The sequence below is a fragment of the Aureobasidium pullulans genome (assembly GCF_000721785.1).
Source record: "Aureobasidium pullulans EXF-150 unplaced genomic scaffold scaffold_9, whole genome shotgun sequence".
Classification (NCBI taxonomy): Eukaryota; Fungi; Ascomycota; class Dothideomycetes; order Dothideales; family Saccotheciaceae; genus Aureobasidium; species Aureobasidium pullulans.
In genome coordinates this window covers 48269-61241 of record NW_021941029.1, presented here as the reverse complement: position 1 = coordinate 61241, position 12973 = coordinate 48269, and the positions used below count along the sequence as shown (strand labels likewise).

Below are 12973 nucleotides of genomic sequence, written 5' to 3'. Positions count from 1 at the left end.
AACAAATCCTGATGACGATTGATCAAAGTCGGATCAGCTTGCTGGTCACCAGTCTGGACCAGAGTGTCCTGTTGTCCCCTCGCGGGAAGGATCATATTCAAAGAATTGTGCTAATATCCATTGTTGTTCTCCGTGTAGTAAGGACCTTCCTGATATAGTGGCCAAGGCCATTCCAGGTTGAGATCTGTAGGTAGCTGCACAACACCGCCGTCCATACCAGACACGGGTTGAATCGCGGGCATAGCCATGTGGTTTTCGATTGGAAGTTGTGGTGGCTCAACAACGGTTTGTTGAGGTACTGGTTGAGGGTGGGTGACATTTCTCGGAGACCGCATGTACTGGTCGATCTTCTCGACCTGGGCCAGAAGACCTTGGCTGGCACCGGCTGAGCGATGTAAGTTAGACTCGAGCGTCTCCAGCAGTTCGGCCATAAGCACAAGGGAACTACGAACTCGCTCGTACATCTTCTGCTGGAGGGGCTGCTCGAACACGGAACCGAGGACGCCACCTATGCTTCCCAGTTGGTAGATAAGGGGCGTACTAATGGCCCGCAGATACCTTGTAGGAATAGTCTGGAAAACGGACAAGACCTCGTTAGCTACGTCGCACTTCCTCTCGACACTAGGTCCGTCTTCAGTGGAAAACAACATCATACGAAGCAATTGTAAGGTTGCTTGAATGTTCGCGGCCTGGAAGGCGTAGATGTCCTGAGCTGGATCACCAGTCATTGGAGGAGTGGACTTGAACTGTGGTGGCAGGGCGTAGTACATGTTGAGCATGGTAGCCATGACGCTCTTCTCGGAAAAAGCGTCACCGAACACGAGACTGTCAACACTGCGACGGTCGTCGTGGTTGAAGCGTTTGGCACGGGCTTTGTTTACGACGTGCTCCAAAACGCGGTACAGGTCGATGGTAAAGTTCCATCCTACAAGCCAGCTGACACGATGCTGGCCGGGGGGTGCTTCGATGTTGGTGTTCGCCATGGTGCCGTCATCGTACTCGTTGGGATAACGCACATTCAAGTGGACCTCTTGAGTGCGAATGAAGCAGTTCCAGACAACAGCCGTGTAGACCTCCAAGGTATAGCTACCCCAATACAGACGCCTGTATGTTTCTTTCTGAGAGTCATCCAAGCCACTGGGCCAATACTTCTCGTCGTAGAAGCGTTGCATAGCGATAAGGGTCATGGCGAGACCCTGGTATTGCTGGACGTCGAGAGACTGGCCGTACTGGATGCTGGTCAAGGAGAGAAGGGTACAGGCTCGGATGTAGTCGGCACCGCGGAGCTTGTCAAGGTCGGCAGAGAAGACGGACTTTGCGGCAGCGAAAAATATCTCGGACGAGGCTTCGGGGTTCCTGGCAGCTTCGGGCATTCTTGAAGGGATGGCACCGTCGCGAATACGGGCTGAGGACAGAGCACACATGGCCATGATAGAGGCGAAGAAGCCTGTACGCTGTTAGAAGGGGCGTGAAAGAGGTGTGTAGTTCGGACGTGACGTACCCTTGTCGGTCAAGTGGTCCCTATTCCTCAGTTTGGCTCTCTCGGTGGCCTCGTGAAAGAAGGGATACAGCGGGTAGACGACCTCCATGTAAACGTCGAACAGCTCGAAGATGGTCGTCTCGCTGGACAGAGCGAAAGCCTTCCATGACAGCTCGAGCTCGCCAGGGTCGGCGCTGGCAACGAGTGGTGGCAGGGGACCAAACTCATTGGCCTTACCCATGGAATCATTGCGCGTCGAAGTCGAATTGGCCTGCAAGTCGGGGACGGGGACCAGGTCCGAGGGCAGGGTGGTGCGCGACTGCGAGGAGCGTGTCGAGGGCTGTGAGGGAGCAGCGGGAGCCTGCGGGTGCTTCCTGCGCTTCGAAGGGCGTTCGTAGGTGCAGGCCACGTCAAAGTCGTAGCAGTTCTGGCATCGCTCCTGGTCCTCGTTGCTGGGCCGGCAGCGGATGGAGCGTCGGTGACAGAGATCACATGCTTGCGAGATGCGCTGCAACTTGCGTGGCCGGTCTTGTTGCATCGGAGCAAGGGAAGAAGGTTGCAAGGGCGTGGAGATGGTGCTTCGGTTATGGCGGCTTATCTAGTCGTATTCGAGGCTCATGGAAGAATGGAAGTGTCAATGGAAAGAAACAGATAATAAGCTCAAAGGACGAGTCGGGGCAGTCAAAGTGTCTCCATTGAACTTGGTCTGGAAAGTCAAATGCCTCTGGGAGCCACAACTCGCACGTCGGTCGCTCCTTCCTCAGCCAGACCGGACCCAAAGCCGCCTAACCAGTGCCAGCCAGTGCCAGCCAGTGCCATCGAGACCCTGCAAAAAGGACATCATACCACCGCCCAATCCCTTGTTGCTTTGCCTGAGTGACCCGGGTCCAGCCTGCCCTCCAAAACGGGTGTGCGCCAATCAGACTCTGGTGCAAAATCTTGCTCCCCATGCCCATCTTCGACTGATCGCAAACATTCGATGCGACAGCACAATCCCGTCGCATGAGGTGGCGAGTAGATGACCTCGCCAATTTGACTTTCACTAGCCTCCACATGTCCCCGCCTGCCTCAAGAAACACTCTCGCCCTCGTCATCGTCTGTCTGCGTCAATTGCTTCCTGACCTGGTTATTCGCCGGCAACTCCATATTTCTCTCTTGCTTCGACACGTCTAATCAGCCCGCGTCTCGAACCGACGCACTCGAAACGGCCTTTAGATCTCTCGAATCTTTCTGCAAGACTTGGGCGTAGATGATCAGCACCCCTACACTTCCGCCATCTCCTGTTTGGACGCATGCACTTGTAGAAACGCATGTGCGTGCCTCGTCAGCTTCCACAAGCTGACATGAGGAGGGGCCGCTCGACTTCGAACAAAGACGCTACGCACGTAGGCTTGCGTGCATTGCAGCCCACTCACCCACCCCTCGGAGAAGGACACCAACCGACAAAGACGGGACTTGATACCAAATGCATGGGGTGCATCGGCCATTATGAACATATGTCAATCCTACCTATGACTCTACACAATCCAACTATAGACACGGGGTTCATCTTGGACTGAAAGAGTGCGTTGTGAGCTACAGCCTTTTGAGCAGACAGCGGACAATAGCAACCTTTGGTCTACCTTGTCCCTTTCTACAGCTTTGCTGGAACGACAACATGCCTATTCAAGATGCATCTACGATGGGTAGAAATCTCTGGACGCTCGAAATCAACTTACACCAAGTACAGAATGAATAGCACAGTCCTATCGTATCATCCAAAACCTGCTGTGCGGTATCACAATGCCACTCAACTCTTGACACATGATACCGGCCGTCCATTGTGCTGATGGCGCAATGATAGGATGCCTGGTTTTCTTGCGAACACACTCTGACCGGGACATCTGTGAGTGAGACATTGGTCACCGACCTCTCTTGCCTACACCGCATGAGATGAGCGAGCGCTTCAGCAGGTCCTTTCAACCGCAGATCTTCAGCCATAGTATGGCAAAGACTCTTGTTCAAACGCAGCACACAGGCACCACATGTATTGTCTAGACGGGGTGCATGCTGGAGACAGGTAACCGCAAGCACAAGTAAGAAAATGTCAGCTGCGTGACCTCTGACGGGCCATGAAGAAGAGTGGAGGAGGTAGTAGACGTATGTGCATTCGCGTGTGCAAGCACCAACAAGAGTCGGGGAACCTCCAAGATTTTCAGACTTGCACATGCATCACTAGGACTCCCACCAAATTGCGTAAAGTCTTGTTCAGCTGGCACGAGGTCTGTTGAGAGTCCAAAGTGATGCGACGATTTCTAGACTCCCGGCGAAAAAAGACACACCGCCGAAGATTACCGCGCATTAGATCAAGGATGTGGCTGAATGTCGTTTCGTTATTGCAGCACCTCTATGGAAACCGTAATGCGGAATGCTGATTCAGCTCCCATCTTTTCTTCTTTTGGTCTAATGCTTGGAGTTCACTCCGGACTTGAATATAGAGGATTGATTGTGATGGCCGAGACTTTGGCATCGTTCCAAAGAGCCCCTGAATGATGCTTACAGTGGCCTCTGTTGTCTCTCCGGCAGAAACCCCTTTTCTGCTTTTCGATCTCTGACGGAGATCAAGAAGATGATCGGACGAGTGACTTCCGTTTAGGGGCCAGCACACTCATTCTTCTTGCCCCGGTCCTTCTTGTCACCATAGCTCTACTTCTTTCCTCCCTTCTCCTTCCTCTCAGCACCAACCGTCTCCTCGTTCTTCTTAGTACTCTCCTCCATATCATCCTTGCTGTCCAGCTCATGTTTTTCACGGCAAGCTCTGCAGTCGCCCTCGACGGTCTCGACGGTCTCTACTTCGAAGCATTCTTCACCGGCCATGGCTTCTCTACATGTGTAGCTGAGGAGACTGAACTGATGCCCGCAGCCTTTGTCGTACTTGAAAAGCGTGCGTTTGCACATTGCTGGACAGGAGAAGTAGTGTTGGTAGTGAGAAGAGTCAGGGGTAAGGATGTTGGCGGCTTACTTTGTTTGAAGTGTAAGTGTGGTTTTTATGAACGGGTAGGTAGTGTGTGAGTTCAGAGACCTTGCTGTTATGGGTCGCGGTGTCTGTTGTCCCGTGGTAGGAAGAGTGAGAGGTAGGTTCATGTCCAACACGAATAACACCACTTCCATATATATCGATGTCTTCAGCACCGGAACATTCTATGTCATCATTCAGTGTTCGATTGCTGGTGCGCTGTCTAGGCGAGTCAAAGCTGTCTCGGGTCTTTCTTGAATCTAGAAAACATCTTCACCTCTGGTAGTGTCTCTCCGATTGATTTCTTTGTGGTGTACAGAAGACGCTACAATGTCATGGAACATCCCACACAGTGCTTTGCTCAGGAAATAGCACACACCACTCTTTTCCTCCATCGACCTGCGTATGTGTCATCAGAGGTCCGAAACACCGACACCCACAATCGTCCGGAAACCCCTCGGTCGAGTACTCGACTGACCCTGACTATACTCAACAAGATCTACCAAACGCACACCCTGGCCTTGAGAGCCGAGCAGTACGAATAGGGTTCACGGACGTCGTTCGCTCCTTCCTCTTCCCTGTCCGAAGCGTATGCTGCGTCAAAGCATCCGAAGCAGCGCAGGTTCCTTTGGTGTATGTCATTGGTGTTAGACAACACGATCCTGAGATGGCGGTCCTCTTGACTGATGGTCAAGGATTCTGGACAGTGTTGGATGGTTTATATAGTTTACAGTCAGCAGTCAACGAATGTCGGCCGGGTAGAGATTTGGCATCTCATGACCATGGTGCAGTTGATATGCAATCTATCGAAAGACAAGATGGTTTTGAGGTCTGGAGATATGTCCAGTGAGAGCGAGTATTTCGAGGACTTTCAATGGATGTTCATGGTGGTCCGAAAAACATTGTGCATTTTGATGGCTATCTTTATAGAAGCGGCTAAAACAGTTGGGATGAAACAGCGTCGCGGTAACCGTACTTTCATATCCAGTCAGAGCAAATGATTCTGTCCGAAATTTGACTTGTTCGTCTCTGAATGCCCGTTCGTACACGACTGCTCGAAAGATTGCTCTCATCAAAGCCCGGCGACGTCAAGTCTTGGCAATGGTATGTAACTTTCCAACCTTTTGTTCACAACATACTTCCTCTTCACATATCTTCCTTCTACGCGACTGATCTGTATCAAGATGCTTTCTTTCTGGCTCAAGTCTGCCTTTTCACTCACGCAGCCACTGCACAACTTCACAGCTATACGCTTTTTCTCCCGCACCCCAATCAGCCTCGTCCTGCCTAAGAATGACGACCATCTGAGCTCCGAGACCTCGGATGAGGTGAGGCGTGAGAAGAAACGTCTAGCTAATAAGCGATACAAAGAAGCACAAAATCTGAGGATGGAAGAGAATGCAGACTACGTTGCAAAGGTGAAGGAGATGAGACAATTGGCGAAAGAAAAACGCCGGAAGCTGGAGCGAGAGAACCCGGGATATCTTACGAGGCGATACGAATTGGAAAACGCTCGGTAAAGCAGACTGTACCGCGACGAAAGCGGCAAGGAACACCGGCTGGCTCGCAGAGAATACAACCGCCAGAGACCGAGAGATCCGAAAGTCCTGCTCCGTATGAGGATGTATGAACGAGAGCGCGGACAGGACGACGAAAAGTACCACAAAATGCGCTTCCCAACCTGGGTAAAACGTCGTACCAAAACACTTAAACTTCAATGGAAGACACATCAACCAGTGGAGTTTGATGAAAAGGTCGAGAAACAGTGCGTTACGTGCCAACGTTTTAGAGATATGAAGTTTTGGTGCGTAATCGTGTCATTGTTTCCTTTGTTTGCTGCATCTTCTATCATTTCTCGTGCAAACTGTGCTAATCCTATCCTCAAACGCAGGTGGTTGCGCAAGCTTGAGCCTGAGCGAAAGCCTGACACGGAGAAGTCCAGTACAGAAGAGCAGAAATCTGATCTAGAGAATGCTAGCACAGAGCAGCAGTGGGACTGCAACTCATGTTTTTACGACAATGCCGGGCCAGATCTTATGCCTATAGGCTACGAAGGGCATAGTTTGAGAAGACCCAAGTCATGAGTCGTTGCTTACTTCGTCTTTACGAACCGACTCGCAGCATCACTGGCATTGCACCGAATCATCCTGCTCCCGCGATTGATCATCATTAGTGTACAAGGACCGCCACGGGGAGCTATCCTTCATTGCCTATGAGGGGCGTCGATCTGCGAAATTCAACTTTCCTACACCCCTCGTCCCAAGAGATACCACCAAGTATAAGCCCAAAATCGTCCAGCTAACCGCCTAAACTCCCTTATCCCGCCTCTCTTACCAACTATCTCTCTCCCTACCCACCCATCCACACAGACTTCCTATCACTTTATGTATCATAAAAGTCTTTGGCACCAACCTCCGAAAGCGTCTACGTAACACAGCATTTAGCACACATCACTCTAGCTACATATGCTACTTTCCCATCCCCGTCGATCGTCATTGATCATGCCCATTCATCATGCCCATGAAGGTCTTGTTACGGTACATGATCGATCACTTAAATCGGCAACAGCTAGGAAAGCAAAATGATGATGCTCATACGTCTATCTGTGAGTGAATTCCTTAGTAATCAAGTATTTCGGCGCTGAAGAAGCTAGGACAAAGACTGCAAATGACAAGACAAGACCTCATGTTCGATAACCTCTGCCATGCAAAAGGATCTACGGCCGCCTCCTCCAGACAACGATTCTGAGATGTCACCAGGAAAGCATGTATGGAACGAGATATCCAGGTGACATGCACACGATCTCCCCTCAAGATGTTCTGATGTGTAGCGATCAGGTTTCTATTTCCATAACCGGCTCGCTGGGCCTTGTATATCAACCAATCGAGCATGAACAATTTTGATCTTAAGCAAAGAGTGAAACGCCAACGCTATGCTTTCCTCCATCCTTTAAAACACCCGGTCCAGACCATCTCTTTTCCAAAAGCGACTGTGTTACACTCGTAGTAGTCCTTACCCTTAATCATCTCCCCTCAAACCACACATGTCAGTCCCCAACCAATAATCCAACCATGCAAAGATCAACCAATACAAACTAGCATTCTTCCAATCAAAGTTTCCATCGTCGGTACGCGGGACGGCGGATCCTATCACATCGCCCTTTGTACCGACAAACAAGTTGATCAGAGGCCAGGATGCCAGTGATGATGATACGCTCTTGGAAGGTTCCGCGAAAGCCAGATCTGCAGGTTTGAGGACTGCGCGAGTGGCGCCAGGGATGCGCATGGGGCGGTTTTGGATGGGTGCAGTCGGCTCGAGAGCGGTTGTATTGGAAGAGGTTGTGGCAAGTGTTTGATTTGAGGTTGGCTGGGCTGTGATAGTCGCTGAGGACATTGTGCCTGTGGAGTCGGTGGGTGTGAGAGTGTCGCGGGTGCTGAAGGTGGAGGGAAGAGCTGGACCGTCGATCTGAGCGCCGGCATTCGAGTATGGGATGGGCGCGTCGTTGGGAGGGCCGGTGCCGCGGAAAGGTTCGGCATAGACTAGAAAGCCGTGGACGGGGTGTGGAGAGCAGTGGCAGGCCAGGTCGGCGGCCTCGGGACTATCGAAGGTGACTTTGATCCAGTGATCTCCGCCGCGGTAGGCGTTGCGTTTGCGAAGAGCGGCTTGCGAGAGTGAGCGTTGGGCTAGCTTTGCGCGGCTATATGTCAAGCTGTGATCGTAGCGCTGATGAGGAGGGTGACGGTCGTAGTCTTCGTAGACGATGCCGCCTGAGATGCGCTCGTAGTATTCGATGGCAGCCCATTGCGAGTCTGGGCCGAAGCCGTACAGGATGACTTCTGTGGCTTCCTTTGCTGATGCAGCGTCGATTGCAGCTTGTGTGGTTGCTGCTTCAGTGGGCTTTTGTGTAGGCTGTACGGGGTCCTTGGCCTTGAGTTCATCTTTGTACTTAGCGAAGATGAAGTCCTCAGTCTGCATGTTCTCTTGTCGCACGACATCCTCTTTACGGGCCGGAGTTGCTGTCTTACTACGTGAGAAACCGCGACGGCGTACGGAGCGTCCGAATGGACCTTTCTCCTCGGGTTCTCTTCTGCGGCCGATTTCTGCGCTGGATGGCATTAGTGTGGGTGGTTGTTGATGCAAGTCGAGGCCAACGTACTCGGCGAACTCGTAGCCCCATGGCAGCCTTCTGCCTGATGCATCCAGAGCTCTTTCACTTTCAGGAACAGCATGGACTTGCATGCCCCCGCGTATCGAGTTCATGGTGCGGCTACCGTGTGGAAGATGCGGGTTGAAGGTGAGATAATAACGTAGCGAGGGTGTTGGTGATTCAGAATCGGATTCCTAAGCTTCTCCTATGCTGACTGAGACACGACCGAGTTGTGATTGTGGTGAAAAATGTTCTAGAAATGGGGGACAAACAATCGAACTGCTTTCTCACATGCGCCTACCAAAAACCGTCACCTCGCGACCTAGCAACGCCCGGCCCGAGCTTCTACCATTTCTCTTGGCAGGCATTTCGTCACTGAACCCATACTCGAGCACACCAATGCACTTTCCAAAACTGACAAAATCTCTACACAGATCAATCGCTATGGAGGGAAATCGTGAACGACAAGCTGCAGAGCTGACTCTGCTCACCACAATGTATCCCTCAGAGTTCAGCTGGCGATCCAATCCACCTCCAGATCTCGAAACACCGACCATAACCACCGACCCCAACTTTACTTTGACCATTCACCGTACTTGACTTCAACCTTCTTGTCGCCAAAACCCTGGCTGATTTCAACAATACAGCCAGCTACGCCCTCGAGTTCACTCTACCAGACACCTATCCCGATACACAAAAGCCGCATGTATACCTTTCTTGCGGCGGTGACGTAGACACCTCAACGCGGAAACGTGCAAGAGCAAAGTTGGCAGGAATAGTGGAAGAGCAGGAACCAGGAATGGAGATGCTAGATCTGATTGTTACATTATTCACCGAGTACTTGCCAGAGTTGACCGAAGTCGATGGCTCGACTGCGGATCAAAGCCAAGAGAGTGGCCAAGGTCAGCACCAACACGCCTCGAAGATCAAGCGTGTGGTGATATGGTCGCATCATCTACTGGCAACCTCGAAGCGGAAGGACATACAGGCTTGGTCAAAAGAGCTGTCTCTAAGTGGCTATAGTCGACCGGGCCATCCAGGCAGTATCTTCGTAGAAGGCGACGAGGACCAAGTAGACGAGTTCATTCGTCGATTGAAGCAACTGCGCTGGCAGGCATTGCAAGTCAGAGGCGAAGAGACGGCCGAGAAGCGCATATGTGGTCCTGGAGATGGTGTACTTGAAGTCGAAGGTTTGGGAGAAATTGCAGAAGCACTCAAGAAGATTGATGCCGACACTGCTGATCTATTCCTTCAAGCCATGAAGATTGCAAAGACAGATTGATATCAGATTATGGAAACGATCAGATGACTTGAAAATGAGAATCTTCGATATGAAAAAGAGTACGAAAATGGACAAGACGCTATGCTGACTGTCTTGTGTGAGCGTGAGGCAGGTTGAGGGGGATGCGAGAATAAAAAAAAACAAGAAACAAGAAAAAGAGGTCGTGTCCGCCTCTTCCAACCCTTGCCAAGAGAAAAATCAACCAGATACTCCATCATGAGAACAAAACTCCAAAGCAAGAAACAAGCGGACAAAAGATCCCGGAGGTGTTCGTAACTCCATCAATGCCCGTATTATGCCGCCAAATCCTGGTTCCAGACCCCCTTTGAACGGACAAATGAAACAATTGGTATCGCTGTTTTTTCTTCATCCACAATTTCGAAACAATACGAGAAGGTATTTCTGCTGGTGTGCCCGTTTATCGAGGCATGATTCCGACTCTGCGAGTCTTGATCAGGAAAGGCGAGGGCATCTCATCACGTTCAGGGTCCCACAGAGGCTCTCTGTCCAGAGTGGCTTTTGAGGAGACCTTGGGCACTTCAATGCTAGAGGACGGGCTGGGGATACCTCTGGCCTGTGCGAGCTCTACCAGGGTGCGGCCCTGAATGCCTTGTTGAAGGTTGTTGCGGTGGACAGTCTTGATCATGTCTTCACTCTTGGCGCCCTTCTTTGTTGCCAGCGCGGTCTTAGAAGGCTGGGATGGTATGGCAGGTGCTCTTCTGCTCGGGCTGATTGGCAAACCCTTGTTCATGGGAGAGCGGCTGGGCGATGCTGCGGCTCGTCGCGTGCTGGGCGCGAGGTTAGGCACCGACTTTAAGCGCGACTGGAGCTGTGTTGGCATCGTCTTCTGTCTTGACACTGCAGGTCTCGAAGGCTGAGCAAGAACCTTGAAGGGGTCATTCTCTCTGCTGTTAGGTCTGGATCTGATGGGAGAACCGCCATCTGAGCCGAAAGCATCGTCGTCGTCGGCATCCTCGGGGAAAAGGGCAAGGTTGCTCTCACGAGTTGCGCGGTCAAACATGTTGGGTCCCTTGAAAGCAGGCTGTCTCAACTTGCTTCCCTCAAGAGGCGCGTTTCTACGCGGTGACAAGGAAAGCGAAGCAATGCTCATAGGGCTGGGATCAGCCATTTGGATGTCCATGGGGCTGGGAGCAACCTCGTTGGTGCCGGCAAATGTCTTTGCGCGGGTGAAGGGAGTGCGGTTGGATGACCTGGATGACTTGAGAGGTTTGTGTCTTTGCATAAGCGGCGAGTCCTCTAGAGAGAGGGCGTTGAGACTGGGACCATCCTCGTCGGCCTCTCCTATGGTGACGAGCGAGGAAGAATCTTCCAGTGATTGCGTTGGTGTTGATGAGCGTTTTGGTGGCTCGACAGTGTCCGAAGTCGAGTTCATTGAGCTGGTACGTGATGAGGGCAGCGAGGCGAGTCTTCTCTCAACTTCTTCCTCGACCTGCTGCTCAAACATCAATTTGTAATGCTCTCGCAGCCTGTCTCCTACAACATCCACCTGACGGTTGATCTCGAGGTGTGCCTTTGTCTCCCATTCCAGTCTGAGCTGTTTATCGAGTTGGTCATGCATTGCTTGTTGTTCGGCTTCCAATCGTGCAATCTTGTCCTGTGCCGACTTTAGGGCCGCAATTGCATTCTCCTTTGCGGTGATGTGTTGTTGCAGAACCATGACGCCTTCTTGTGTCTTTCGTACGAGCTTGACTCTGGGTAGGTTCAAAAGGCTGGCTGTGTCGGGTCTTGAGTTGGGGTTGACCTGAAGACATGCAGAAATGACATCCGAGAGCTCTTTCGAGTATGCACGTGGTAGCGGCGCGACCTTGCCGAGCTTGATCTTTTGAATGAGTTCAAGGTGAGTGCGGGCGTTGAATGGAGGTTCCCTCGAGCAAAGCTCGTAGACGATGCATCCGAGTGACCAGATGTCGGAGTACAGGGAGTAGCGTTCGGCAGCGCAGATTTCAGGCGACATGTAGAAGGGAGTGCCGACGTAGGTAGAAGCGAAGTCGTGAGAAAGGATGATCTTGGAAAGGCCAAAGTCGCCGAGCTTGACCGCGTTACCCTCACCAAGGAAGACTAGAAACCGTGTCAGTTGACTTGCAAATACAGAAGGAAAAGAAAAACACACCATTCTCAGGCTTCAAATCACGGTGGAGGATCATCTTGTGTGCTTGCTTGCTCTTGAGAGGTAGAGCATTCTTCGTCAGGCCCAGAGCGTTGCTGTTGACATCCGGTGGGTCCTCGCCGTAGTGGCAGCGATATAGAGCGCTGACGAGTTGTGCAAAGATGGTCCATACAAACTCTTCGTCGGCATATTCGTTGCGGGCCTTGAGATCCTTAATCATCATGCCCAGGTCTCCATTGCCGCAGTATTCCATGTATAGATGTAGGTCGTGCGAAGCCTTAAGGTGCTCCTTCTCGTAGTAGGCGACGATGTTGGGATGGCGGAGGCCTCGTAGAATGTCGAGTTCGGCCGAGAGCTGCTCGCGCTCCTTCTGTGACATGCGAGTGTAACATATTTCTTTGCGACAAAGAATCTGAGTCGAGTGTCAGTAAGGCGTGGGCGAGGACATGGTCGAGGAACATACAAGGCCGTCATTCTTTCTGCGAACCTTTCTGATGATGCCGAACGAACCTTGACCTGGAGTGTGTCAGCAAGCTGCATGAGTGCGGAGGATAGACAGAGTTCCATACCGATCTTGGTCAGGACCTCATACTTCTCGGCCTCAGTCTCGGCCATTGTAGATGCTGGATGGAGGATGTTGTGTAGGATGAAACAGAGCGAGATGGATGCCGGATTGTACTAGTAGCGACAGGGCGACAGAAGAGAAATGACGACGAAAACCTAGGCGCTAGACATGACCAGTCAGAGGGTAAGTGGGAACTTGGAAGCAATGTGGGAGAGCTGAGCTGAGGCTGGGAGCGGGAAGCATGAACAAAAGGCAGAGCGGACTTGGGTGTTTGCAAAAGTCAACACTAAGATCCACCGGGCAACCGCTGCCAAACTTGGCTTTGCGGCTCGTGCGCTGAGGCGTCAGGGTCTGCAGGAATGACGTTCTGATTTGT

The 12973-nt window shown here is 51.7% G+C and overlaps 5 protein-coding genes across 5 annotated transcripts; 1 reads left to right on the top strand and 4 right to left on the bottom strand.

Moving 5' to 3' along the window:
* Window positions 1-110: 110 nt before the first annotated feature.
* Window positions 111-2018, bottom strand: M438DRAFT_374384 (uncharacterized protein; the record flags this gene model as incomplete). The annotated part of the gene is made up of 2 exons (XM_029908500.1): window positions 111-1447; window positions 1502-2018. The coding sequence occupies 2 exons, from the start codon at window positions 2016-2018 to the stop codon at window positions 111-113; spliced, it is 1854 nt and encodes a 617-aa protein (XP_029760417.1).
* Window positions 2019-3092: 1074 nt separating this feature from the next.
* On the bottom strand, window positions 3093-3973 carry M438DRAFT_209281 (uncharacterized protein). Its single transcript, XM_029899397.1, has one exon. The coding sequence runs from the start codon at window positions 3686-3688 to the stop codon at window positions 3146-3148; it is 543 nt and encodes a 180-aa protein (XP_029760416.1). The 5' UTR covers window positions 3689-3973; the 3' UTR covers window positions 3093-3145.
* Window positions 3974-4165: 192 nt separating this feature from the next.
* On the bottom strand, window positions 4166-8888 carry M438DRAFT_365162 (uncharacterized protein; the record flags this gene model as incomplete). The annotated part of the gene is made up of 3 exons (XM_029907772.1): window positions 8632-8888; window positions 7571-8580; window positions 4166-4419 (listed from the first exon to the last, which is right to left on the bottom strand). The coding sequence occupies exons 1-3, from the start codon at window positions 8733-8735 to the stop codon at window positions 4166-4168; spliced, it is 1368 nt and encodes a 455-aa protein (XP_029760415.1). The 5' UTR covers window positions 8736-8888.
* Window positions 8889-9117: 229 nt separating this feature from the next.
* M438DRAFT_365161 (DUF1115-domain-containing protein) lies at window positions 9118-9940 on the top strand (the record flags this gene model as incomplete). The annotated part of the gene is made up of 2 exons (XM_029907771.1): window positions 9118-9214; window positions 9270-9940. 2 exons carry the CDS (start codon window positions 9118-9120, stop codon window positions 9902-9904), a joined length of 732 nt encoding a protein of 243 aa, XP_029760414.1. The 3' UTR covers window positions 9905-9940.
* A 91-nt stretch (window positions 9941-10031) lies between these two features.
* On the bottom strand, window positions 10032-12836 carry M438DRAFT_396972 (kinase-like protein). The gene is made up of 4 exons (XM_029909285.1): window positions 12602-12836; window positions 12496-12548; window positions 12036-12444; window positions 10032-11983 (listed from the first exon to the last, which is right to left on the bottom strand). Exons 1-4 carry the CDS (start codon window positions 12645-12647, stop codon window positions 10323-10325), a joined length of 2169 nt encoding a protein of 722 aa, XP_029760413.1. The 5' UTR covers window positions 12648-12836; the 3' UTR covers window positions 10032-10322.
* Between the last annotated feature and the right edge of the window lie 137 nt (window positions 12837-12973).

Bases quoted from the DNA above. Each gene is read 5' to 3' on its own strand.
- M438DRAFT_209281 (XM_029899397.1), bottom strand. From the start codon at position 3,688: ATGTGCAAGTCTGAAAATCTTGGAGGTTCCCCGACTCTTGTTGGTGCT.
- M438DRAFT_396972 (XM_029909285.1), bottom strand. From the start codon at position 12,647: ATGGCCGAGACTGAGGCCGAGAAGTATGAGGTCCTGACCAAGATCG. The intron at 12,549-12,601 runs GTATGGAACTCT...GACACACTCCAG, and splicing joins TGAGGTCCTGACCAAGATCG to GTCAAGGTTCGTTCGGCATC. The intron at 11,984-12,035 runs GTGTGTTTTTCT...CACGGTTTCTAG, and splicing joins TGATTTGAAGCCTGAGAATG to TCTTCCTTGGTGAGGGTAAC.